The sequence below is a fragment of the Ischnura elegans genome, chromosome 5 (assembly GCF_921293095.1).
Source record: "Ischnura elegans chromosome 5, ioIscEleg1.1, whole genome shotgun sequence".
NCBI classification, from domain to species: domain Eukaryota; kingdom Metazoa; phylum Arthropoda; class Insecta; order Odonata; family Coenagrionidae; genus Ischnura; species Ischnura elegans.
The window spans coordinates 76,164,178-76,191,286 of NC_060250.1; the positions used below are offsets into that span (position 1 = coordinate 76,164,178).

The 27,109-nt window shown below is 37.7% G+C and overlaps 2 protein-coding genes across 9 annotated transcripts in view; one reads left to right on the top strand and one right to left on the bottom strand.

Annotated features, from left to right (window-relative positions):
• Positions 1-27,109, top strand: part of LOC124159080 (laccase-1-like) — a 151,839-nt gene that overhangs the window by 63,205 nt on the left and 61,525 nt on the right. The gene's annotated exons all lie outside the window — the stretch shown is intronic.
• Positions 4,504-13,839, bottom strand: LOC124159079 (fibroin heavy chain-like). The gene is made up of 3 exons (XM_046534607.1): positions 13,623-13,839; positions 6,714-8,969; positions 4,504-4,854 (listed from the first exon to the last, which is right to left on the bottom strand). The coding sequence occupies exons 2-3, from the start codon at positions 8,967-8,969 to the stop codon at positions 4,633-4,635; spliced, it is 2,478 nt and encodes an 825-aa protein (XP_046390563.1). The 5' UTR covers positions 13,623-13,839; the 3' UTR covers positions 4,504-4,632.

Here is a 27,109-nt window from a genome sequence, read left to right on the forward strand (position 1 = left end):
GGTGGTGGCAGAGAATTTTCATAGACTGCTCGATCCCTGCTTGAATGATGCGTGGAGGACATTCCAAGCGCAACATTACGTCCATCGGTTTGGTCGCTAAGCCTTGGTCCCCATGGCTCTTTCGTTAAGAACAGGCTAATCCCAACGCCTGGTTTCTCTCCAGCCGTCCTTACATACCCTTCCCTCATGGCACAAATGACCTCAGCTGCAGGTCACCTCCTACAAATACCATAACGTATTTTTACCGCATTGCGCCTCAAGAGCATATTGAATCAGCCATAAACAGTAGGTATCTAGTAAAATGCAGGACCTAGAAAGAGGAGATTACGCGAATGGTATGATCTAGTCTACATAAAGATAACAGGAAGAATGAACAGATAATTAGGACGTAAGATATGAGATATCCACTTAATTAGCGCTTTCGAGGGAGTTTTGTGCGACCCTGATGGAAGTAAATTGTGCCTCCTTCGAGATCTATCAAACAAGCTTTTCAACAAATTAATCATTTTTGAGTTTAGAAAGCTCTATGTTCATTTGAATAATTGCTAAGAGGTGAACAGAGAGTAACTCTCTAGTTAATTCATCCTAATAATCGCTGGAGTGCCATGATTTTAGTAGTTGTATGCCGCTTGTAGTCATATTGAAAACGTGAACTTTATTTGGATCGGTTCCAAGAAGGTTGTTGACCCATTCGGGAAGTGATTGTCTTTTAACGGCTTGACCAAATCCCACGCCTGACAGAGTTTTTTCGTAAATTTATCAGTAGTGGGCGAAACTCATTTGGGATTTGATTGTGGCACATTTATAAATTAACATTTCATCGTTTAAATGAATGAATTGTCCCGTAATATTTTCGATGAAACTTATTGTGCTCAGTGATGTTCATAAAAATAACATATTAATTGCTCCATTCACAGTTTAAACATTTAAATATCATAGAAACAAAACTAATTTTGGAGTTGTACGTAACCCCGTATGCTATTGTCTGTCGGTGGGATCGCCTCCAGGAAACAGTAGTAATCGTAGTAATACTGTGTATGTTGAGTAACAAAAATGGCTTCCAGACGAACTTTTGATACATAAGTAATATACAATAAATATAAAGTACATAAGTAATATACAATAAATTAAATGATTGATGTGAGCCGTATGCATATCGTATTTTGCGCATAAAAATAGTTAACTTTGCTCATTAAAAAAATTTTTCACCAGGTACGACAGGCTGCTCTGATTCAAATTAAAAACTAAATTAAGCAAATTTGCGAGGGATGATATTTTCTTCAATTGCCAACGGGGTGAGATTTTTCATTTCAATAAAAGTTTTGAGGCCTGGCCATTTCTCAGTCATAAGGAACGAGAACGAGCTATTTACAATGGATTAGCACACTTCTTGACAGCACGATAAAATTTAAAAAAAAAAAGCTATCAAATGAGTCCAAATGAAGCGAAACAGCACTGCGCGTAGAAAGGGAAGCTTTGTCCCGTCCACAAAATGTATTCTTTATGTCGCGTTTCAACGTCATTTTGATCGTTGAGACTCGGAGGGTATTATCCTTGTTTAGTTATCATTCATTGTGGAAAATTGTCAAGTAAAAGGTTTTAGTTCACGGAGACTCGCCGGTATGGTTGTTGTTGGCAGTACTAAATGGAATAGATTTCTGAGGGGTGTTGAGTGAAATATTGATTATCAAATGCCATTAACGGGCAAACTCTGAGCATTCTGGCGTTGTCGTTTCGAATCGTGACGTTTACATCTCTTGAAAAATATTTTGTGGAATTGGCATATTTTTATTCCGTAGTGATCGTACAGATATGGTATCTATTTATTTAGTGGTGTTAGTATTTATTTATTGATAGTATTCTTCTTCTTATAAATCTCGATATTAATTACAGCAAACTATGTTATTCTTACAAATTAATTTATACATTTGTTTTTACAACCAAGTAACGATTATGGAGATGTTCAAGGATAATTTATATTTTATCTTACCTATGGAAAATTTAAATTCATAGGAATGGAATAATGTCGATGAAAATTCATTGCTGTTGTCATCAAATTAATACCACATATGCAATAATAAGAAGCGCTATTATAGAAAATATGTCATCGAATTTGACCCGCAAGTTTTTAAGCACAAAATCTCTGAATGAGCTACTTGTCTAAAAACCATTCTTTTGGAATGCTGTAATAAATTATTATCGGTAAGACAGATATTTCTCTAGTTATAAACCTTATAATTATAAGTCACAGGTAACTGTTATATTTGAAGAGAAATCACTGGGAGACACTAAGGCTTACCACTTTTTCTGGGGATGAGCCACCTGCGATGAATTCCGAACGAATTTTCATTAGATTACAAGTTTAAAACGTTATGTGCCTACTGTCATTTCTAAACTATTTATAGGTATATATCTCCATGAAGTTAAGATTTAGTCAAACCTCAGAATATCTTCATGGTGAATTCCCATCCCAATGTGTAAGATACGAATCCATTATAGTAAAGGAGTCTAGATAGTGGAGAATTACTTTGGAAATTATTTGAAGGAATCATATTCATTATCGCTAACCAGTCTATGTGGTGGGGCATTATTTGTAGGTATCAAAATCATTATCGTGAACCAGTCTAGGTGTGGGGATTTTTTTCATATTTCCTTCCCCGAAAGTCACTTCTACTTTCTTCGTGATATAATCGGTCAAAAAAAAAGACTAACGCCCGCGTATTTTTGTTATGTCACGAACCACACATCCTTTTAAAGTAGTCGAGACAGCTCTCCAATCGAAATCGGAGAGCGGGCGACTGGCAGTGAGTTGGCAGAGTGTTTTGTTGCCTCGAAGAAAGTATTTTTGCATTCCAGTTTCGATTTTTGTGGCCCGGAAGTCTTCAGAATCAAAGGCAACCGAATCGAACCTTTCGCCCAACCTTTTTTCATGTCTTCACTCGTCATTTAAGAGGAAATGGAACGACTTCGTGGGAAAATTTATTGAAGTTCATTTTATGTCAGCTTTCATCTTCTCCAACATCACTTACCTCATCGGCTTCCTCTGTGTTGACGTTTGTATGGGTGAAAGTTCCTTCCTATGAGGCATTCCATCACTTACGAGGATCAAATGAGATCAGCCGCAATATTATTATTATTATTTATTTCAACAAATCTTCAGAATGGACATCTTTTCCCTCTCTTCACTCCATCCGCAAAAATAGTATATCTCTCGATTAAAGGTATTCAATTATATGAAGGGCGAAATGCGCCCATTATAAACTATAGAGTTTTTTCGTCCATAGTTGCTGATGGATACAGAATATGTATGTACCAAATCCTATAATTATATTTTTCGAATGAAGTCGTTTTACCTCTTGCCACTATGATGTTTTCAGGTGGCTGAGGCTATTGTCCACGGAGGATAAAATTTTCCCATTTTTGAGTTATTTGAACTCAGTGATACAACCAAAATTGGGCTAGCGATTTCAAAAACAAATTAAATATTGTCTCTTATCAATTCACTCTGTGAAAAAAAATAAATTTAAATTATCTCTGAACTCCATTATTAAAGAATAAAGCCTGGATTATTTAGGTACTTCGATTTAAATCAAAGATCAATGTTTTCTAGTAATGTAAAGAAGAAAACATATTTTAATTTTTTTATCGAATAAGCTAGGAGTTTCTTCAAAATAACTCTGAGAATTTTACTTGTAGATCAGTTACTCCAAGAGTTATTTTTTCAAGATATTTTTAATTCTTCGACTTATTTTTGCATTAATTCTAGTTCTCCTCTTAATAATGAATTTGGATTTTTACGTGTAAATGAATAAAATGGACACCGATGTATTCATGAAACATTTATTTATGATTTTATATTACAATGACTTAGTAACTTATTTACTCATATGTACACATTTTTGCCCAACGGCATATTACATTAATACTCAACATTCTCAATTCCATTCTTATGAGATGCATTTAAATCCGTGATTGATAATGAAGATGTACAATGCGGATGATCGACAGTGTATTTACACAGACTTATGACGGATGCATCGAGAATTTTCAGTCTCAAATCTTCTTAATTGAATGTTAAGAAATGAAATGTCATTATTTACATGTAATGATTTGATGAATCTCATATGAGTTAATTGCTGAGAAAACATAAAATGATTTCTTAAGTAAGATTCATCAGGAATATGCCTATTAATGCTGTATTCTTCAAGAGTCTAGGTCGTGTAAAGAGTGGTAACAAAATGGTTATACAAGTGTATGCATGATTTCATTTCACCTCAGAGTGGCATAGCCAGGTATATCCTTCGGGGGGAGGGGTCCAAAACCAGGGGGGGGAATTTTTTAAAAACGGGGTACTGAATAATTGGTTTTAAACTAATTTTAAACCTTTCCATAATCGAAAAACTTCATTTGTTAAAGAAATATTGAGTAAATTCATGATTGTTCAATATTTGTTTTCTTTTATGAAGGAAAATAACTGTGTTTTTATATTTCGAGGGGGATCCGGATCCCCCGGTCTCCCCCTCTGGCTACGCCACTGCAGTCGGAGGCCATTAGCGTGATGAACAGGTACAATTTTGTTGCATTGGTAACTTTTCGCGTCTGCAAGGTTTCTCCCTTTTGTGATGGACTTCCTCAGTGTCCAGCTGGATGGACAGACTTTCCACTCTTCTTCACAACGGCTTGGAAGCCACTCCCCTTATCCGAATGGTACTCCACCGTCCGTACGGTGCCGTCGGGTTCATGGAGGCTGTAGGCACCCTTCACCACATCTCCATCGCGGGACTCCCATTGGTTCTTGATGTCACCGGTGTGCGGGTCGTTGACGGCGTACTCGAAATGGTACTTTGGGTGTCCCTGTTTCGGAATGATATTTTCGTTAAAATTACCACAAAAACGTATCAAGTGTTAGTATTTAAGGTATTTAGTTACTACAATTTTAATCAAAGACCATTGTTTATTAGAAAACTATTGAATCAAACAGATTTAATTTTTTTATTGAGTAAGCAAAAGGTTGCATCAAAATAACTCTGAGACGGTAACTTGAAGCTCAGTTATAACCGAAAGAGTTCTTTGTTCAAGATATTCTAAATTTATCCATATTGTTTTTTATTTATTGTAGTTCTCCTCTTAACGATATATTTAGCTTTTGTGCGTACAAAGGGATGAAATGGACAACTATATTCGTGATGGAAAGATTTTCCACCCCTTTCTCAACTATCTTTCTAACTTTCTCAACGCTATTTTAACATTTGATTCGCTTTCAAAAAGTATTTAATACTTTCAATCTATCTTACCAATAAAAATGAAATATCACAATCATTTTCGACCTGAAATTTTTGTATGAACATACCTCCTTTCCGTGAAATTTAACTGAAACCAAAGGAGAGGTATAAGCCATAATATCGGACAGACAGTTCATAGGACGGCTATTTATTTCTTCGATTATTTAAGCTTCATCATTCACCATGATACATTGTTTTAATTTCTGCCTTACCGTTGGTTATAGCGATTTATAAATCAACTACACCGTTACGTCATTTTTCTTTAATATATTCCCATAATAAGTTAAGGGGATCGTAACAGAAGCACTCTTGAAGGTGAATTTCTAAGCCTTCCATTTAAAAAATAGGGGTATTCTCGTTGAAGGCGAATAATATTTCCTCTGTTAGATTTTTTCTCAAGTGCAATTTTTGATCATGCCTTAAACTGACAATTTTATAATGACGTTGATTTTTAAAAGACATGATTACGTTTATAATAAATATTGAATTCAATAGTGATTATAACTCCTGATTTTTTAATTTTACTAACGACAGAGTAAAAATAATTGCCTCAATCTGATGAAAAAAATTGTGGACCGAGAAAAACTATCATCAGTCGAGTGTGGATTTGATCTAATTTATGCAAGTCATTCCATTTTCACTTAAATTTAAATTAATTGCAGTAATTTTGCTAAATTTTAATGTAAAAATTGCTATCATTGTTCAGTAAATAATAATAGTGAAAAATAGATCTTTACCGAAAATATGAATGATTGCATTCTTAATTGTCAATTTTATTAGCAATGCAGGTTTCATCAATATTTTCCTCGCTATCAAATGTACTTTATATTTAAAATATTTTTGTTGCAGATCATATAATTATGGAAATTGTCAATATTTTAAAAGAAAATGATATCATGTAAATATTTACGACACAGATTTTTGCATACTGTAATCATCTTACCTCTACTTTAATGTCTTTGACTTATTATTATCTTGTTTCCGTTGTCTTCAACAATGATAAACTCAATGTTTGTTTAAACTTTGGCATGATCACATGCAATCACGAGAATTTGACATTGAAATATTGCAAGCCTATAATGTTGCCCTGCCACTCCAATGAAGAAATTACAAAAGAAATTGATCGTGGAAAAGATCATTTTTGGCTAATATCAATGCTATTAAATATTTCCATTTTTTGTGTCGGAGACTTTACCGATGGAAGGTAAAGAATTATAGCATTATTGCTTAAGGTTATTATCGTTTATTGCATAAAATTTATGTAGAACCGAAAAATTAAAAAATGGCTCTTTTTTGCGAATGCGAAAACTTGTAATTTTGCCACTTGGAAGCTTTACCGCAAGGCACGATATCGCATAATTGCCTTTTAGAAATGGTTTCCGATGTCGAAAAAATTAACCGTAATAATTATTCTTAAAAAATCATACTTACGTAGTAATACTCTTCGTGACCGTCGGCTACGACCAAATGCTTCACGGCTGAACCAGTTTGGATGTGGCCTGCTGCACTTTGGGCTGCAAAACCGGTGGCATGCCCAGATCCAGAAGCGTACCTGATGCCAGAGAAGTCCAAAGCGGCCTGGCCACCATGAGCAATCCTGTTACCGTAGTTGGACCCGCCAACAGAATAACTGGATGCAGAACCTCCGTTATGTTGATTTCCCCCAACTAAAGCGATACCTATAGAGCCTGCGCCACCTCCGTGCCCTCCGACAGCTCCTGAACTGACAATCTGGCTAGAACTGCTGCCACCGTATGAACCAGCGACGTACCCTGATCCACCATTTGCAACACCATGACCGACCTGCGCGCCTAAGACATTGGCATACCCCTGGCCAGCCGCTGCCTGGCTTCCTGAACCATGGTTGATGTTTCCGGAGGAATAAGAGACTACCCCTAGGTTCTCTCCACCTTTCTGCAAGGTACCAGCATCGAATGACTCGCTGTATACAACTCCTCCATTTCCACCCAAGGCAGAGTAACTCTCGTGCCCGCCCTGCGCGGAAGCGTATCCGCCGATCCCACCGCTAGCACTTCCTCCACCAATGCCAACAGCTTGTTTCGATTGTCCAGCCTGGGCTGAGAGTGAGGAAGCCGTATCGACGTAAGAGTGTCCTCCGATACCTAAGCCAACTGATAATCCGCCGCTCTCTCCTCCATTAATACCGCCGATGTTTTGAGCATAATATGCCCCCTCAGAGCCTGAACTTTGAGCTATACCAGCACCGTAACCTGCATTTTCTCCACCGCTGACGAAAACAGCGCCCGAGCCCGCCCCAGAGTACCCACTCTGAAGTTGACTCCCTCGCACGGATTCATCGTAACCCCTACCAGCTTCCTGGTAGCCTAAATTGAAGCTCTGACTGGCCTGTGCCCCGCTATCTTTCGTCGCTCCCTGTATCCCTCCGTATTCGACACGACCTGCGCCCACTCCAGCGCCGAGGTATGACTGAGAAGAAGCTCCTTGGCCGAGATAGGACCCTGAGCTTTGACCTTGGCTGTAACCAGCCCCAGCTCCTCCGGAACTAGCTCCTACGTTAAGGTAACCAGCTCCAGCCGAATAACTTCCGAGTGACTGACCATTCCCACTATAGCCAGCGGCACCTAAGCCAACTTGTCCGGAGTATTGATTTCCTCCTGCTGCTCCAACTTCGGCGCCAAATGACCCTATCTGTCCCCCTTCGTTATAATTTGCGTAGGCAACCTCACTTCCTCCCCCAATATATCCTTGATTTCCAGCAAAATTTGCCCTGTATCGCTCTTCTACCCCTTGTCCGATGAATTTTCCCATGCCGGAGTAATCTGTGCTGGCAGCGTAGCGAGTATGACCGTCTCCATTCTGATTTCCTCCAAATGCGGCAGCTGAAGAGGCTAACTGCTGCAGACCTAGCGTTTTGCTTTGCTGAGTTGACAGTCTACCGGATCCCAGAACTGCCTGTCCTGCATTGCCTCCTTGTCGTAGTTTTTGGGTCGCGACCTGAACTCTAGAAGCACCCTGCGCAACAGCCTTACCGGCACCTGCGCTTGTGAACAACGCACCTACATTTGAGGCACCAAGGTTCGCGGATCCTGCTGCGGAAGAAGAATATCCTAACCCGTTAATTTGGTATCCTTGGTCTACACCACCAAAATCGGCTGCGAAGCCACCTTGATAACCGGCCGCTTGAAATCCTTGGGCATAGTTCAATGCGTTCGAAAGCTGAGCATTTCCTGCACCCAGGGTGTATCCTAGTTGGCCATCCGGACAGTTATGTCCCAGAGCTCCTCCGGCTATCCCGTAACCTGCAGCCTGTCCCGCTGTTGTGATAGCGTTCCCGATGCCGTAAGATAAGGCCGAGGCCGCCTGAGGAGCTTGCAGTGGCTGGGCCAGAGGAGCGGCGTAACCTCCCTTGCCTCCAAATTGGGCGGCCAAGTTGGCCTCCGCGGCTGCCGCGGCACCTTCTGCTCGAAGTTGGTCCGCGTACTGCTGGGCTACGTTTCCACCTTCGCCATTCTCCTCCTCCACGCCGTAGGCCATGTCCTGGCCCTTGTTGGCCGTGGCCGAGACCTTTGAGCCCATCCTCTTGCCGTCCGGTCGTAAGATGTATCCGTCAGCTCTGATCTCTCCTCGGCCTGCGGACGGTCTAACGGGCTGGGGATTTCCCTGCGCCACGGCCAGAGCCATGGCCAGTAGAACGTAAAGCTTCATCTGGAAAAATAGGAATTGAGCAAAGGAGAATTAGTCAGCGAGAGATTCCTGCTGTTTCATGGAGAAAAATAATTTATGCGAGCATATATTCGCCAAAGCTAATTGTTTGCGAGGAGACATGTTTTTCGTTTCGCTTTGGGACATTTTTGTTCGTTTTTTGTTCCACGTTATAAGGCACATTAGTTCATTTCAGTTTAATAAAAAAAATTCAGCAATGAATGTATAGATGAGACTGGGTTGAAATATATCACCACATTTCTTAACCACAGGCAGGAAAAAAATTATTCATATATTTATCATGTGGCGTTCATGCACTGCTTTAAGCGCAATGGGTATATTGTGATGGAAAATGTATTTCGAATGATTTAATTTCGTAATTATATCGTTCATTTACCATGGCAGAAAATAAGATGATATTTAGCACATAAATTTGATAATTTCCGCAGCAGACGTATTATGACGCTGGCTATATGGAGATGGAGAAATAATTAAGAGAGTAGCGGAACGGTCATACACCCGCAATATTACCTAGTGATTCGCCATGAATTCTGTGATGGATAATGCAGTAATAATTTCTTTATATTATTTCATGTTATAAAAGCTTATGATATTTGCTGAGTGTTAGAATCGCACTCCCACAGAACTTTTTATATGTAACTATTGCTTCCTTCAGTTCATCACACTTCCAAAGATTTCTCATCTTATTCTTAACCATGACCTTCTTCTCAGCCATTCCCGCTCACCTAACATCCAACTCTCATGAACTTCATTATCCCGTTGGCCGTCAATACCTGGTTCAACCACTTCGCTTCTCTCCTCGTCTCCATATTATGAATACACCTTCATAAATGTTGGTGATTCTCCCGGGTAGGATAAATTATGTGTAGGAAACTATTATCAAAGGATCCTTTATGCCGGGAAGATATTTAATTAGTGGAAACGTTTGAATAGGTTAATCCAATTTATTTCTAATTTCACCCTTCCGCCCTGTTTGACGCAATGCCTAAACTTCATACAACGTGAAGCTTAATTTTCTCGAGCACATTCTGCTTAATTTTCCCTACCATAGATATTGTTGTGAACATATTGTTATGAATTATATTTATTGGAATTTCTTATTATTGTGGGGATAAGTTACCATGACGCTGGCAATATGGAAATTTGTAAATAATTAAAATAGTACTGGAACGACCATGCATCCACAATATTACCTAATGCTTTTTCATGTATTTTTTGTGAGGCAGAACATTAATATTGTATTTTTTACGTAACTTCAAGAAATCAAAGTTTATTATATTTTATGATAGTACTTCATTATGACGTTGAGAAATGATGATATTTAAAAAAAATTCCCTTATCTAGGTCGCGTTTGAATCAATTTTGTGTTCTTTAGTCACTTAAAGTCATAATTTGTCAGCATGGATATGATAACATCACACTCATTGACGTGCTCGGTTTTGTCTTACAAATACTCGTTCCAGATTTTTATTGTGGTCTATTTTTTGGACATCTGTTTCCGGTCGCGAAGTTACTGTAGTGCATGTCACGGTGTAATTTAATCATCTTTTGCCGCGAAGTGATCTAATAAAAAAAAATGCTATTTTTCTCGACGTTTTGGTTTTCAAAAATCATGCGTGCCTCTGTGTGGGAGCAAAAAAAAGGGACAGGCTTTCGATTATATCGTCTCGCGTTCCCATCGCTGGAGGCGAGCACCTCATTCTTCGCCGTACAACGAGTTCTGATTGAGAGAAAGCGGCGGACCGAGCGAATGAAGTCAGCAATGCATAGTCAACCTCCTCCGATCGAGGAAGTGAGTGTAGTTGTGGCGACTCCCGTGAAAAGTAGATTTCACAATAGGGAATGTTTTGCTCTTTTTCCATATCCTTCTGAACCGGGACACTCTCTCATTATTATTACTATTGCATGCTAATTATTTCGAACTCGCCTATCGAAATTTGTCAACAAGAATGATTGAGATGTATTGTGGCACGCGTTTGTAAATGAACTTATGATACGGCTTGATATCGGAGATAAATTTTATACTATTAGTAGTCGTCTGTCTCCTTTACCAACCAAAGCTTTCAATTTTTTCTTCTTTCACGTACTTAAAATATGTTCGAATGAATACTACAAAATTGGCCATGCTTACCGCATCGTACATCAGATATTTCAAAATGTGCCTGATTTTGTCTACTATACACTACTACTTAAGTCTACTACTTGTCTACTACTTTAGTCTTTATTGTGCCTTTTGATTTTTTTTTTAATTAGCGACATTTTCGAAATGTTAAATTTTAAATAAGCAGCCCAAAAAGATGTGATCTAATTGAAAGTAAATTTGCAAACGCGTTCCTCAAAATAGCTCAGCTATTCCAACAAGAATGACTGAGCTGTATTGTGGCATGCGCGTGTAAATGTATTTTTCATTAGATTTCCCATTCGTAAAAAATCAAAATTCAAAAACTCGACTGCACGTGAAGCTATTTCATTTTGGCTCTGTAATCTTGTTTCCTGTTTCACCCTCTCAACCTTTCCCAAGCCAATGGAATATACCTGTATGGAATATACTCACTGTTGCCACTAATTCCCTCGAAGTTAGCGTCAATATATCTACCGAGTGAAATTTAGCTTTCAAACTGTGTTTTCGCACTATTTGAATAAAAATGCTATGATCAGGATGTTGCCTGTGTTTATTATTTTTACTGAAGTAGAATAATAGAGACATTCAGTGCTTTTATGTTTTACTTGGCAAAATTTTTACAGTGAAACTTTTTAAGTTGTATAAAATATTTTAAAAAGTCTTTGAAATGTTTGTTCAATAATTTTGTATTTCTCTTTTAGTTAACTTTATATTCTACCCTCATAAATCCTCACTGTTTTCCAGGGGAGGAGTTGAGAACTTATAAGTTGGAAACTATTACCAAATGATGCTATATTCCGGAAAGAGTTTTATTTAGAGGAAACGTTTGGCTGGGTTAATCATATTTATTTCTATTTCCTTTGCATCCTGTCTTAGGCAATGAACTTCATGCAGCGTATATTACATTCACAACGTAATTTGTGGGAATTTAGAGGAGTAAAATAATTTAATATCATAATTTCCACCTAACGAATCAGAATATCATAAGTAACCAATCAGCTGAGGCATAAGGTATTGGAAAACTATAAAATCATACGCATGTGAATTGAATATTCATGGAATTTTTAATTTCTTCTGGTTGTCATACTATGTTAAATAAATTAAAAACGTACGCGCTATTATTAATCACAATTTTAGCATATGGTTACTTCTCTAAGTTTTCCAATTCAAATTAAGGGAGGAGAACCCAAATATTCCGATATCTTACTTCATGAAATCTTGAGATATCTGAGCTATTTTTTGGCACGCGTTTGCAGATTTGTTTTCCATCAGATTTTCCATTCCCTAAAATAATTATAATGTAATACTCGGCTACATGTGAAGCAATTTTATTTTAGGCCCAGTAATTTTGTTTACCGCTTTAATCAAACTTTCTCAACCTTTCCCAAGGAAATCTTTCGTGAGAAAGAGGATACCGGGAATTTTTGTGGGGGCCACGCCCATTAAATGTGGTTTGATATCTGTATGGGTACGGAAATTCCGATATTTCCTTGCGAAACTTCTGAGCACCCGAAAATTGGTCTATCGATATGTATTAAGACTATATATCCTCAACAGGAATAGGTGGATCTAGAGACGGTATTAAGTGTAAGCAAGAATTAGGATCAGTTATCAGTTTCTATAAATGAAACGCAAATAATTGATTGATATTTTATTCTGCAGTTTAATCGCCCAATCGGTTCTTTGGTAGGCCTCCTGTGAGTCTATGGTATGCTTCTCGTCTCAATATGTGGAATAAACTCGTAGTTTCTTTCAGAAAATCAGTGAGAGATCTGAAAATCATTATGAAACTGCTTAGGTTTGGGCATTAAAGCACGTAGTGAGCATCTTTCTGAACCTGAAGATGGCCTTATTGACCGTTTCATTTTTAGTTCTGTTCTATGAATAATACTACGGCTAATATGAGTAATACTACGGCTTGATATCGGAGATAAATTTTATACTATTAGTAGTCGTCTGTCTCCTTTACCAACCAAAGCTTTCAATTTTTTCTTCTTTCACGTATTTAAAATATGTTCGAATGAATACTACAAAATTGGCCATGCTTACCGCATCGTACATCAGATATTTCAAAATGTACCTGATTTAGTCTACTATATCCTGCTACTTAAGTCTACTGCTAGTCTACTGCTTTAGTCTTTACTATGCATTTTGATTTTTTTCAGTTCGCGACATTTTCAAAATGTTAAATTTTAAATAAGCGGCCCAAAGAGATGTGATCTAATTGAAAGCAAATTTGCAAACGCGTGCCTCAAAATAGCTCCGCTATTCCAAGGTCTAATGAAATAAGATTTTGGAATATCTCTCAAGAGTTAATAAATATCACCAAGAAAAAAATTCATATTGCTCCCATGCAAAAATTACACTTTCCTTTGCTCAAATGGAATCGCTCGTGTCTGGCTATTTCAATTTCCAAATCGTGCAAATAATTTGATACTGGTCATGCATTCGCTAATTATCTATTGTATTCCTGTAAGTGGTTTAAGAGAAATATTTAACTTCATTCAACTTACCTTGTGCTTCCGGATCCCACGGCACTCGGTTGGGTTCTGCTCCAATTCCAAAGCTCAGGGTATCTTCCTCTCGCGTTAGGGTCTTCTTTGTCTCCAAGTGCACTCTTTCCCTACGCTATGAATGTAATGATTTCCTTTCCTCCTTTGAGTCCACTCTCCCTTTTCAAAATCCGCAGAACCAACCGATTAAAAAAAACCCTTCCGATCCTTCCAACGTATCGCGAGCAAGTGTTGATGATCCCTACTCCGCGCCTCGCTTTTATAGCTAAGGACGGGGCTGCTCCCCCTGCTCTAGCGGGATCGGCGTCCGGCCTTTCTCCGCCCTCAAGTCTGTCCCACACTCCCCAATGCTGCCTCTGCAGACCCGCTTCACCCGGTTGCTTGCCGTAACCCACGTGATGCGGTGCATTTGTTGGGGAAGTTCGTAGGGAGAGGTAGGGTGGGGTGTGGAGGGATTTTGGTTGTAGCTGGAACAGGGTATATCTGTGATGCACAGTGGGTGTTTAGAAAGATGGAAAATATAAATGAATGAACGGCATTCATTAATTGTCCTGGGGATATACAAAAAATAAATTTACTTTTTTGAGCAAATAAATAGAATGTTAGCATTGATGAAATATTAAAAATATGGAACTTACACCGTTCAAAATTTATAAAAATTTTCACGATTGCAAAGCTGAATGTATATTATTTTGGTATCCATTTCAAAAATGCTTGCGTATACTTTTTTAAAGTGAATAATGTAAGAACTGCACTAAAAAGCTATAATTAAAAATGGGAACACAGGCACTAAAATCCATGACAATATGCAAAATAATAACAGCATTTCGTGGTCAGAAAGTTACATATTATAATATTTCATCTTAAATCTAGCACCAGAAGAACAATTCATCAACATCTTTCTCTCAGAAACCTCTTGGTAAAAAAATGAAACCATTATGACAGCACATAGTATTCTGTGAAAACATTACAGACGTCACGGAAATATGAGGTAGTTTAAGATCGTTGTTTTGAGGGGGGATCAATACTTTCCGGGACGCGTTGGTGGTATGCAATACTTCTCAGCGATAACACGGCACCTCAGACAAGTTGCTTATATGACTTAAATATCCTCAAACGTTGTTTTTTTACCTTGTGAGAAGAGAACTTTCATTCGAAGTCACTCAATGATTACGATTTTCTTTTTTTTTGTGGAAATTATGCGGCCGCCCTCCCTCCTCAATCCCCATCTGGTAATGTGAAGAGGAGGGATTCTATTGGTGGGACAAAAATGTTAACTTCTACGCAACTTCTAGCTCAAAAATTATGCGTAAAAATTATTCTGCGAAAACAGAAAATACAGTACCCATCCGCAAGGGTATGATGTGAATTTCGTCCTCAGTCTGGGACAGAATGTGAATATTATATGGGTCATCTTCAAACAAAGTGAGAAAACTGTATAAGCATCTTTTTCTTCGTACATTCACCTTAAAACTTAAAACTTTGCGTAAAATACGATATTGTTCAAAACGGCAGTCAGGACTGATCGTCAGAGATATGATTGGGCGTTAAGGGGTTGGGAATCTATATGTAACAAGGTACTACAATATGCAAAATAATAACGTACTTCATAATGTTAGGCGTGTTAAAAAAAGTAAGAAAATATGCCAACTAATTTTTCTTGAAAAGAACTGGCTTCAAAATTAAAAGTGTGTGATAAGTCAAAATTTCTGCGAAAATCGGGGCAAAAAATTAACTTGAAGTTACATTAGTGGTATAAATAGAAGATTTTCATTTCCATTTCAGAAATTTTATGCTCTCTGGCATTATTTTTATTAATGCTCGTTCTTTTAAAGTTGCCCTCAATTTCTGACGGGAAAACTTTTTGCTCTATTTTTTCTCTAACAATTGATGTCTTCTTTTAGTAAGTTGTTCGAGACATAAAATTCATCATTTTTAAGCGACACTCCTCGATGAGTATATTGTATCGCTGATAGGATATCTATTCTTGTACAAATAACTCGAGGTAATTTAGCATTCTATCAAAGGTCATTTCGATCTGAGACGGCCGGGTGGACAAGTCCTCATCATCGCAATGATGTGAAATATAATGACCCTTTAATGTGATGATTTCCTCTGACCGCAAAATGATCCCAGACCCCAATCATGTCCCACGGATGTCCCACTAATGGCTTAAACAGTTTTTTATGGGTTGATGATGATTTATAACATGCTACCTAAAAATGTAGGTATTTTAATGTCGTAAATTAACCAAGTACCCCTTCTATTTCGGTTTTCTAGCGCTAAATAAATAGAATAATTTGGGAATTTAACGTGGTTTTTTTGGGCATGTTTGTAGAAGAAAAGAGATCTTTATGTAAATTTTTATCCAAAGTGACTTATCTTCAAGAACCTTTCTCCTAAATATGATCGTAGGATTATTTTTATTTCATCGTTGATTGCGCTTCTACTGCGGTAAATTAAAATTTTGCTTCTTTCGTAACATTGAATTTTTACCTTTATTATAACATTTTCTGTCAGTTTCAAAGCAACTTTTTGAAACTCTGATTTGATTTATTCACCATAACATGAGTGTGGAAAACCTCCTCTGCATATATTCATTGTTTTTTCTTCTAATGCAGACCTACTGCCTGATGCGTCCCTTATTATTCCGCTAGATATTTTTAAGAAAGTACTTGCACCATTCAGTGCCACTGTAATCCGAGAATTGAATAGAGACGGTGTGCAAACAAGTGAAAAATTTAAGAGGGTGAAGGCCTAGCGATGTGAAAGGATTTGAAGAAGCTATAAAGCAACGTACACGGACTTGAGCCCATTATGAACCCTTCTCATCCATGAGTGACTTTTCTTAATCAAGTTTCACACAATAAAGAATCAGCCGATCTCTTTTGACGACAATAAGTTCGTGGTTGGTATTTGGCCGAAATATCAACTGCCACAGGGCAGTGGCGTAGCTAGGAATACGCTTTGGTGGGGATAGAAATTATTTTAAATAAAGTGAGAAAAAAGAAAGAATGATGTTAATTGCATGGATTGACCGAATGAGACGCGAGAAAGGGCTAACACGGGACGCTGAGGGAGAAAAGATTAAGTACCTATCATCCAGGCATCGGGGTGTCCGAGAAATTTTTTAAAAACGACATGCCTGGAAAATGCATTTTACATCATTTTGGCTTACTAAAGATTTAACTTTAAGCAGTTGCGGTCATTACATGTAAAAACTAGACAATAGCATTAATAATTTTTCATTTCTATGAGACTTTGGGGGGGGATCTATCTCCTCATCCCCCCTCATAGTTACGCCACTAGCACAGGGAATAAATAGGCTCTACAATGTGGTCTATATAAAGACTTCACTGTTAAAATTAACTCTTAGTGAGAAATAAAGCTATTACCTGTCTTTAAAAAGGAGGTGAGAGTTAGAGAAAGCGAATATCCGCATGAATGTTATGGTCGCTGGAAGGAAATGTTTAAATCCCGAAGGGAAAACGAATTATCTCCAACTCTCGGATGTCCGGAGATTTTTTCTTCCTCTTCACAGTATAAAATATGAAATTCTTTGGATGGATTCAATTGGAATTCGTGAATGTAATTTGGCTAATTGGCATTCAGGTGTTTCGAATCATAACCATCAGTGCCTAACCATAAGAGTGAAGGAATTCCGTCCGCAGTAATTAAGTAAAGTAAGAAGACATTTTCTATTCCATTCTTTTTATTCCCCTTCGTACGCCGAATGCCTTGAATAAGTTCTTTCATTAAATACATTAAGTGCATACAGGGTGGGGCAGTATTTTAAATTACAGGTATTTTAAAATACGTATTTGAAATACAAGTATTTTCAAATACATTTATAATTAGTACTTGGTATTTCAAATGCACGACCTGAATGTATCATGTATTTGAAATATATATTTTTGGTATTTTCCCATTCTAAAATAAAAATACATTTGTAAAATACTTTTGAAGTAGCTCTGATAACACTTCTGTAGCATTGTACTTCCAATATTACTTCGCTTTCGTTAGATTTTTTTTTTCATGTTTGGAACCATCTATTACGTGCAAAGGAAGGTTATCTTTTCTTTTAAGGCCTCTTAGTTTCCATACGAATGTATTTTGTACACTAATGGTATTTCCACCACGACCTCTTCTGGTTGGGAAAATAGAGGTTCTAAAGACGGCATTTTGATGGTTAAAAAAAACGGTAGAAAATATGCCCAGAAGACATATTTTGTGCCCTCCTCCATGATCCGAGAGCAATTTCTAAGAGTTTATCAAAAGTAAGTCATTAAAACGTAAGCAAATGAAGTAATTTTTAATAAAATTAATGAAATAAACAACAGAAAACTAAACAAAGGATACTTCATTGTCCGAGAAGTTTTGGGTATCCTTAATGATTCAATAATTTACTATGAGTTGGTGTAACTTCACCGATTTTCTGAATTTTGAGGAGTCATAGTTGACATTTTTAAGAACACATTAATAATCCTAATCCACGTCACTCAAGAAAGAAATACATTTTAAATTTATTAATAATCACAGTGAAAACTGATAATTTATAACTGTGAACTGCCTAGCTAGCAATTTAAACAAATCCCGGTCAACAATTTCAACGGTCTTTTCTTTCATCTTCAAGACCAAAGTTTACCATTAGCCATAGGGTGATATTTCTGACCTCTTAAAGATGATTTAATGACCACTTTGTTCTCCCTAGGCAGTGAAGGACGAGCTTATTTACCCGTTAGGCTCCTGATCTGGAATATTTCTTTGGCTACCTTGTGCTGCTGATAGAAAAACTTGGAAAAATTCTGAAATTATCCAATTCTCCTGGATATTATATTTCATTTCATAATCATTTTACTGTTTTAAGTTGGTACCCTTACACACAAATTTCATGTAGTATAATAGTGTAAAACACCCAAAACAAATCTGTAATGATGAAAGGCGCTAACCAGCAGTATATTTTGAACAAAGATGCCGAAAATATGACACAATTTACGTCTAGCCAAGTACAAAAACGTAGCAAAAGAGAACCTTAACTCTTTGCACAAATCTCACGGAGTTTTCCGGAGTGGGTGAAGTCAAAGAATCTATCTACGTGTTTTAAATCGGAGATGTGAGCTGCATTTTGATAAAGAACCTCATTATTACATATTCATACTCTTTCACTTTCCCTACTCTATTTAATGCATTGGTGCATTGCATAATTTAGAATCTTTTGTTCTCAATTCTCCTAATATTCCTATTCTTGACTGCATCCTCTATTTTATCCACCAATGACTTTCTCCGTCCTTTCCTTTCACTCACACCTTTCCCCCGTCTGTAATAAATTCATTTCTTTGTTCGGCCCACGACCATTCTCTTCTATTGATCCAACCAACGTGATGCTCTATTTTCCTAAAGCTTTGGACTGAGAATGCCTTTATCTGTTGATGACTTTTTCACTAAATGCAAATCTTTTCCGGGATTAACCACCTCTCTGCAAATGTATCTGCTAGATGAGTTTTAGGATTCATACCCTGATGTGCAGGGCGTGTCAGGAGGAATTTTCAATTCTTCGGAAGTTGGTAGGAAATACAATTTAAAGCATTTTTAATACATAAACATGAGGTCACAACTCCTTGGTTACCGATCTTTGGCGACGCAAAAAGTTTCTTTGAGGCACTTTTCAGTCATCATGAAAAGTTTTTCCGTGGGTAAAAAGCGTATACGACATTTTATTTAATGCTCTGGATTTTAAAGGACATAAAATTATTAACGTTGGAAGAAAACAAGCTATAATAATGGTTGGAAATAATTAATCTCAAAATGAGTGAGACTTATCAATCCTATTGTTGATACTCGCTCAACAATAGTTTAATTTAGCTCAAATATTAATTATTCAATTATTAAATATTATATATTCGCTTATTTTTGTCCAACCTTAATTATTTAAATGCCATTATTATATTAAAGTTATCAAATGCTGGTTAGCCAAGAAAAACCGTTTTCATGGTAAATGCAAAGTGCATCCGAAAAAAATTTTTGCGCAGCCATATCGCAGTGACTAACGAGTTGCGATCCCATGTTTATGGACTAAAAATGGTTAAAATTGTTTCCCCTACAACATTCTGAAGTATTTCAGTTTAATCCTGAAACACCCTGTATCTTCAGGTTTGAACGCTCTCAGAATCGTCCACCTTGTGATTTATAAATTAATTAATTATTTAAATGCTATTATTGTATTAAAATTATTAAATGCTGGTTAGCCAAGAAAAACCGTTTTCATGGTAAATGCAAAGTGCACCCGAAAAAATTTTTTTGCGCAGCCATATCTCAGTGACTAACGAGTTGCGATCCCATGTTTATGGACTAAAAATGGTTAAAATTGTTTCCCCTACAACATTCTGAAGTATTTCAGTTTAATCCTGAAACACCCTGTATCTTCAGGTTTGAACGCTCTCAGAACCGTCCACCTTGTGATTTATCTCTAAGGATGACTTGATATTTGAGGTTATAAATGCTCCGTCATCTTAATTCTCTTGTTAATTGTAGTAAATTAATCCTCCTGAGCATAGGGTACTCCATACGGTACATATATACGAGTCACTCAACAATCAGGATGAATTTAGCTAACCTTGGTTCACTTGCAATTCCTATTGTTGGTTCGTCAAGATGAGAGTATCTCATCGGGAAGATCTTTGGTTGGTATATCCATGTTCTTGGACGCACGTTTTATTTAGTGGTTCAAACTCTTACCAAAGGACCACCACAAAAACCTATTGTTTGAAAAGTTGCCAGTAAGCATCATCTACAAATGAAACATGATAAACATAAAATCTTCGCGTATAAAGGTTAATTAAATCAAAGTGAGGGCTTTGGGTTTTTGTCAATATCCACGGAGAAAGAATTAGTATACTGCGATTTGCTGATGACATAGTAGTCATAGCTAACTCAGAGAATGGTTTGAAGGAGACCTTGAAAAATGTGGAAAGGGCGATCAACAATTATCAGCTGAAAATCAGCAAAAAAACTAAGGTACTTATAGTCAGCAAATTAGAGGAGTCTACGACCAACATTAAATTGGAAAACAAAAGCTTGAAGGGGTGAAAGACTTTTGAAAAGGAAGCCGATTAGCCAACGATGGACGAGGCAAGGAAGAAATAGTAGAATACACCGAAGGTTCGCCATGAAAAAATATTTGACTTAGCCGGGATATGTCAAGCAAATGTTTTTTCATGGCGAACTTCATCCGTTGGTGTATTTAACTTTGCAACCGTGCGCGTGACTGCGTACAAAGTCACTTGTTCCTGCAGTGCGAAGGAATAGTAGAATAGCACAGGATGAGTGCTGCATACCTGCAGTGGAATCAATCTTTGCTACACACGCTGGTGGTGACTTGCACGGTGCCTTGTAGATGTTGATGTAAAACTTTTATTTTAGGTGTTGCTGACGTCATTTTCGAATTCTAACTCCAAACTTTTGGAGTGTCCGTTTGCAATTGTTGTGAAAAGGCAATTTTCGAGGATTTTCTCATCTTCAAGCGAGCAGATTATATGGGATGTCGAATTATTCTGGCACTGCCGTTCAACCGTGGAACTTGGGCAAGAGACGCGTCACGTTGAAAGTGGCAAAGAATAAAACTCTCGCTATTTGCCGCAGAAACTAAGTTGGAAGATTCAAATTGGCAATGAATGTGATGATTGTGACAAAAGGCTATTTCATTCCGAGTGAAAAAATCATTGACACAATTACGGAGGGGGTCATGAAATATATTTTATATATTTGTTGATAGTCGTTTCAATTATTTAAAACTATTAGTTAGCAATAAAAAACCAAAAGCTTTTATAGAGTGATTCATGTATGAGTTAAGGCCGTTTTACACGGGGCACGGAATTGCGCAGGTTAGAACTGCATTAATTTCTAAAATGGCGTGGAATTTCGCGAATGAATGAACGAAATTAGAATAGGGGCTATTTTGCCATCTCATGTCCATGCATTCTCGAAATTCTAGCAAATCGCCGCTTTACACGACGCAATATTGAGTGCGCCTTCGTTCACACGTCACTTCGTTCACAGAGCATGCATTCATGCACATGCATGTATGGGCTCCGTATAAAACGACCTTTGCAACATGCCTAGAAATGTATGCATATAGCTAGTATTTAGAAATGTAGTAAGTTATTAACTATACATGGAGAGCCTCTTTTACCTAGGCCTAGTCACTAATCCTAGCTAAGCGACCTCAGGTGTTAAAAAATATACGAAAGTACAGTACTGAGAATTACGAAAGCACATTATTAAGTAAATAGATTCATGAGGCTTTTAACTTAAGTAATAGAGTTAAGTTTTAGACTACATATTGATTTAAAAGTATTGCAAAGATGTTCAATGAATGTTGTTCATGCATTACCGTCTGGTAAGAGCAAATTGACCCACGCCGGTGGAAGGTTGAAAAACGACGCGTCTGGACGTGGGTGGGTTTGGGGACAGTAAACCTCTGGGAGGAAACGTGGCAGGTTTTTCAGGAATCGTGATAAGAGAAAGGAACTTGCGAGAGTGGACAAAGACGGGACACTGGCGACGTGCAGTTCATTCGGGGGAAAAGATGTTTGACGCAAGGTTTTTTTCCGGAGCGCGTGGGCCACCCGACGCAGCGCCGAGAGACTCTTATGACATTGCCCGCGTTTCTTTTCGACCTGCTGGTCCTCCGTCCGGACTGAAGGGAGCGAGAACAGCTTTCTGGGGTGAGCGATCTGGATTGTGTCTACCCCCGCGGCAGGAAGCGTTTTCGTAACCGCTTCTCCTGCTTGACTCTTTAATTGGTTGTCCTTCGTAAGATTTAATTTGCTCGAATTTTCGCCAGTCTTCTATTTATCCGCTACACATCGAGTTTTTCCTTGCTGCCTTGCGAAGCTTAGTAAATGTGAGACTTGAGAATGCTTTTAATCATTCTCACCCCAGGCCAGTCAATTAAATGTAATTAGGTACCCTAAAAATTTGATAGAAAGAGGCAGATTATATATTTTTCATGGCTAAATTCGATGGGTCTATAGTTTTACAAAAGGAAAAGGCAGATTTTGTATTTTTTTCATGGCCAAATTATTTTTTAAACGCCGTCAGAGACGTTTTTGTAATTGGATTGCTGGTTCTATCATTTGCTGTAAATTCACGCATGTTTCATACTGTCGTATAATGCTGTCCTGTTGTCTCAAATCATTTTTCTCTCTGTAAATCGGAAGCTAATGCAACAAAACACATCTAATATTTGAATACAATTACTAACCTCGTAAAATATAATTGTGCCAATTAGGTTTATAAAGCACCTTTGTAGCGTCTTAATAATAGAATAAATCTACCTAAATTAATTTGACTCATGTAGCTATTTGAAGATATAGTGTTGGTCACTTCGGTTATTTAAGAAATTCAGACCAAAATGAATATTTCACCGTAGTCCTCAAAATTAGAAAATTATTTTTTCTCTCTAAGGAGTGCAGAAAATCAATATCTATTCTCATTTCAATGACGTCTGTTTTTGGCGGCTGTTGTTAGGATTTTTGTGGTGCATGCTAATGATTCTGCCGTACACGTGTAAATTTGTTACTTTCCTCGCGAAATTACCTCTATGTTTGATATCCTTCACAAAGAAGTGCAACTTCTCTCCTGGCTTAAAATATATTATTTATATATGCTGACCACTGATTTCCCACCGCTATGCCTTTCAGGAAGCCATTTCTCTCAATCCTAGACTTCTTTTCTGCTTCCTCTAGATCTAATTCGTCTGTCATTCCTCTATTATGACATCCAAAATTTCGTAGCTTACCATTCTGTCCTCTCTTTAAGCATATTCCTTGCAAAACAATCCATTACTTATTGGTGAAGCGACTTCATTACGTTCCTACCGCTTGGGTCAAAATTATCTGCATTTAAATTTATTGAGTTCTTATTCATATCCACTTCCTCACCCTCATAGCGCCAATTATATTCTGCTAAAGTGCGGTGTTGATGAAATGAATCATTCTTAGATCTTTTTCACGTGACGTCTGATATTGTGCATTGTCATTTTGCACCATTATGAAATCAATCGATTAGGCTTTAACTTTGTAAAAATCCAAGTTGAAATGAAAATACACAACCTTGGTAACTTTTCACTGGAAATTATTTATTGGTACGACGCGTTTCGACGCTGAGGCGTCATTCTCAAGTAATTGACAGTACATTCAAAAGTACTTGAGAAGTACATTCAAAAATACTTGAGAATGACGCCTCAGCGTCGAAACGTGTCGTACCAATAAATTATTTTCTAGTTAAAAGTTACCGAGGTTGTGTATTTTCATTTTGCACCTTATTATTTGCATGACATTTTTCACAAATAAGCTGAATTTATAGATTTTAAAAAGTGCATGCTGTTATGATACATTGGTGCTATAGGAAAATACAATGGAGCACTAACTCCAGCTCTCAAAACTTTAAATCCTTGGCTTTACATGGTTCTTCACGGATAATTACTTCAATTATCTTTGCATCCAAGCAGAAAACACCTGGTCGAGGTAATGACTGTTGGACGTTCCTTTTTTTGATTCGGCAATTCCCCTTTCCTTTCGGAGGATGTAATTTAAGTTTTTTGGTGAAAAAGAGATCAACTATCAAAACCCGGCTCTTTCCCTTCCACAGCGTTTTCATTAAATTCCAATACGGCTTACATACTAGAAATTTTCCAGAGCTATTCTAAAATTTGAAGGGATTGTTCTATCTCAGGTTTCATAGTTGAATAATTTTAAGCTCAGATATTTGATCGAAGTGATTTTATGAGATTTTTCCTTCTCAATTCAGAGTGAACACGTGAATGAGGCGAGTGAACCAACTTTTATGTAGCTGAGGCAGCGAAAAATTGACCGGGAGAAAATTATCAATCAGGTCTGATTATTATTTATCCCTGCAGAGACCGGTGCTGCAGGAATTGGAAGTAATCTTGCGCAAAATTTCCTTTCTTCTATGATCTTTACCATTCTTTTACGTACGTGATGCTGTGCCTGTGAGCGTTTTGCAATACCTTAAATTCTGTGGAGAACCAAAATTTATCGAGTGCTTTTTGGAAATGAAAGGAAACTCGGCAAGAGATTTCATTTTGTTTATCGCAGTAAGTAGCGAAAACCAGACGAGTGATGAAAAAAGTAATGGGAATCCTCATCATTGGAGTGATTGCGAAAAACAAGTGCGCGCGACGATCATTTGCGAGTGATCACTCGAAAATGACGAAAAAATGATCGAGTGGTTTAGACTGTAGAAGATAGATACAGCGATCGTGAGGGTTTCTTGGTACGTATTAATCTCCCATTGCTATTTTAAATCCTTAAGGCTCATGGAAGAAAAGTCAAGAGTGGAAGCATTCGAAATGTGGTACTAACGAAGAATGATGCAAATTGGATCGACCGAGTAAGTAATGAGGAAGAGCTAAGAAGAGTGGGAGAAAGTAGAAGCCTTAAGCAGAACAATTTAGTTGGCCACCTTATGAGACATGATTGCCGGATGAAAACAATTGTAGAAGGGCAGGTCGAAGGGAATAAGGGCATGGGACGGCCTCGAATGAGTTATGATGTTGGTTCATGAAACATCAGTCGAAATCTGACAAAAGCGTACATGATTTTGGATGGAGACACAAACCACAGAGTAATTTTAGAGTAATATTTAAGATTCTTATTTTGCTATCGTCTGTGCCCAAACCCTCGGAATGGGAAGCTTGGTAGCCACCAGCTAAGCCAATCATTATTTACCTTCGTTTATTTCAGCTCGAGACAGGGGTAGTTTGGCTATATCGGCTGGTCGGCAATCGCCGAGCGTACAACGCTCGCGTCAATCGTGAAGTGTATATGACTGGTGTAATAAAAAAGAAAGTTTCAGATTACTTGAACCAAATCATTTTCTAATTATAAAAATCTACGTTTTTACTAGTTGCTTTATTTATCAAATGCTCTCGGTAAAAAGGTTACATAAAAATAAATAAATAAAGTTGTCAGAGGACAAAGCTTTTTTGAAAATGTTATTCGAAAATTCTATTAGAGTTTTTTAGATTTCAGAGCAGTTTCAGGGATAACATGTACTAAATAGATTAAATTTCCATCATGCATACTAATGTTTTATAAATTGTGAATTTTTTATTGTTTTTCTTCTTACGAAATTGCTATTTTTTGTTAACTTTTATCTAGATTTTAAGAACCAGAATAGCGTGAGATCCATTTTCGGGCATTAATTTCCTAAAATTTTCTGGGGGACGACTCCCCAATACCCCGGTAAGGAGGGCCCCATTATGAGCCCCAGCCGAGGGCCTCCAAGCACCCCATACCACCCCTGCCTTGGGGTAATGTGCCTGCATCTGATCCTTGGGGTGTCTCGATCTCCAAATTTTCCGTCACACTTTTTTGTAGATATCTTTTATTTCGGACGTTATCCGTCCGAACTGACCCGGACGAGTTTCCATTCTCCCCGCCCTCTTCCTAGTAGTCGAAGCACTTTCCCGCATTCATCCGATACGTCGACCCAGTTTTCCCGCGCTCCCGTCTTACCCCGATGGATGGGGTGAACGAAATGGGGAGAAGGGAAGGTTAAAAATGGCGGGAGAAAAAGAAATGAAGAATGCTGCGCGTCCATTTCCATGACAAAATGGTGAACAAGGGACGGCTGCAAAGATCTGGGAAGTCAACTCATTCAGTGTTGCGTGCGGATTGAAATTGGAGAAGCCTCGGGGGAGAAATCTTGTGCGTGTTTGGCTCCAGTTGGTCGATCTGCCGTGACCTTGGATCGATCTTTCCTCTTGTTCGATCTCCCGGGCCCATTCGATTCACACGTATGCGATGGGTTCTTCCTCATTCTTTCATTAGAACGATGGATCGAGAATGCGTTTTTTTAATGCACATTGAGCTGAATTGGCATTTTATACACATTCAGCACCACGAACAGGACATTTTTTCAACTTGTAATGGCGAAATTATGGGGAATGATTTGCGTAAAAAGGTGTACGAGAGATGCGGAGAGTAAAAAAAGATCTATAAGTGAACATGACTACATAAATACAAAATTAAAATATTTCATTGCAAGGCAGTTTAATTCTTTGATTTGCTTTCAAGTTTTTTTTGTGATCATAATTTTGTCGGAAAAAATTAGCATGAAAAAAATCCTCTGGTGTTACTACCGTAATCATAATGACAATTAAGAGTGGTGCGGCCGTGTTTAATATGTTTTATGAGAAGGTAAGTTTGAGTAATCGTTATAACATACACGAAGTGCTTATGAAGATATTAAATCGTTGAAGTACAACGGGGTAGGGTGACGAGTAAATATTCAAGCCATTGTAACAGTTCTTGGATGATGAAAAAATGAATTTAACGTTGACTAACGTAACCTTCTTTTTCTTTTCGAAGTGATTCTGATGCTCATTCATTTACAATTCTCGATAACGCATTTAAATTCCTCACAATACAGTCTCCGAGGTTTCAATTCGTCTGATCTCTACT

What these genes read in the sequence shown, in the direction of transcription:
- LOC124159079 (XM_046534607.1), bottom strand. Translation starts at nt 8,969, where the DNA reads ATGAAGCTTTACGTTCTACTGGCCATGGCTCTGGCCGTGGCGCAGGGA. An exon ending in GTCACGAAGAGTATTACTAC is followed by an intron (nt 4,855 to 6,713) that starts GTAAGTATGATT and finishes ATTCCGAAACAG; the next exon opens with GGACACCCAAAGTACCATTT.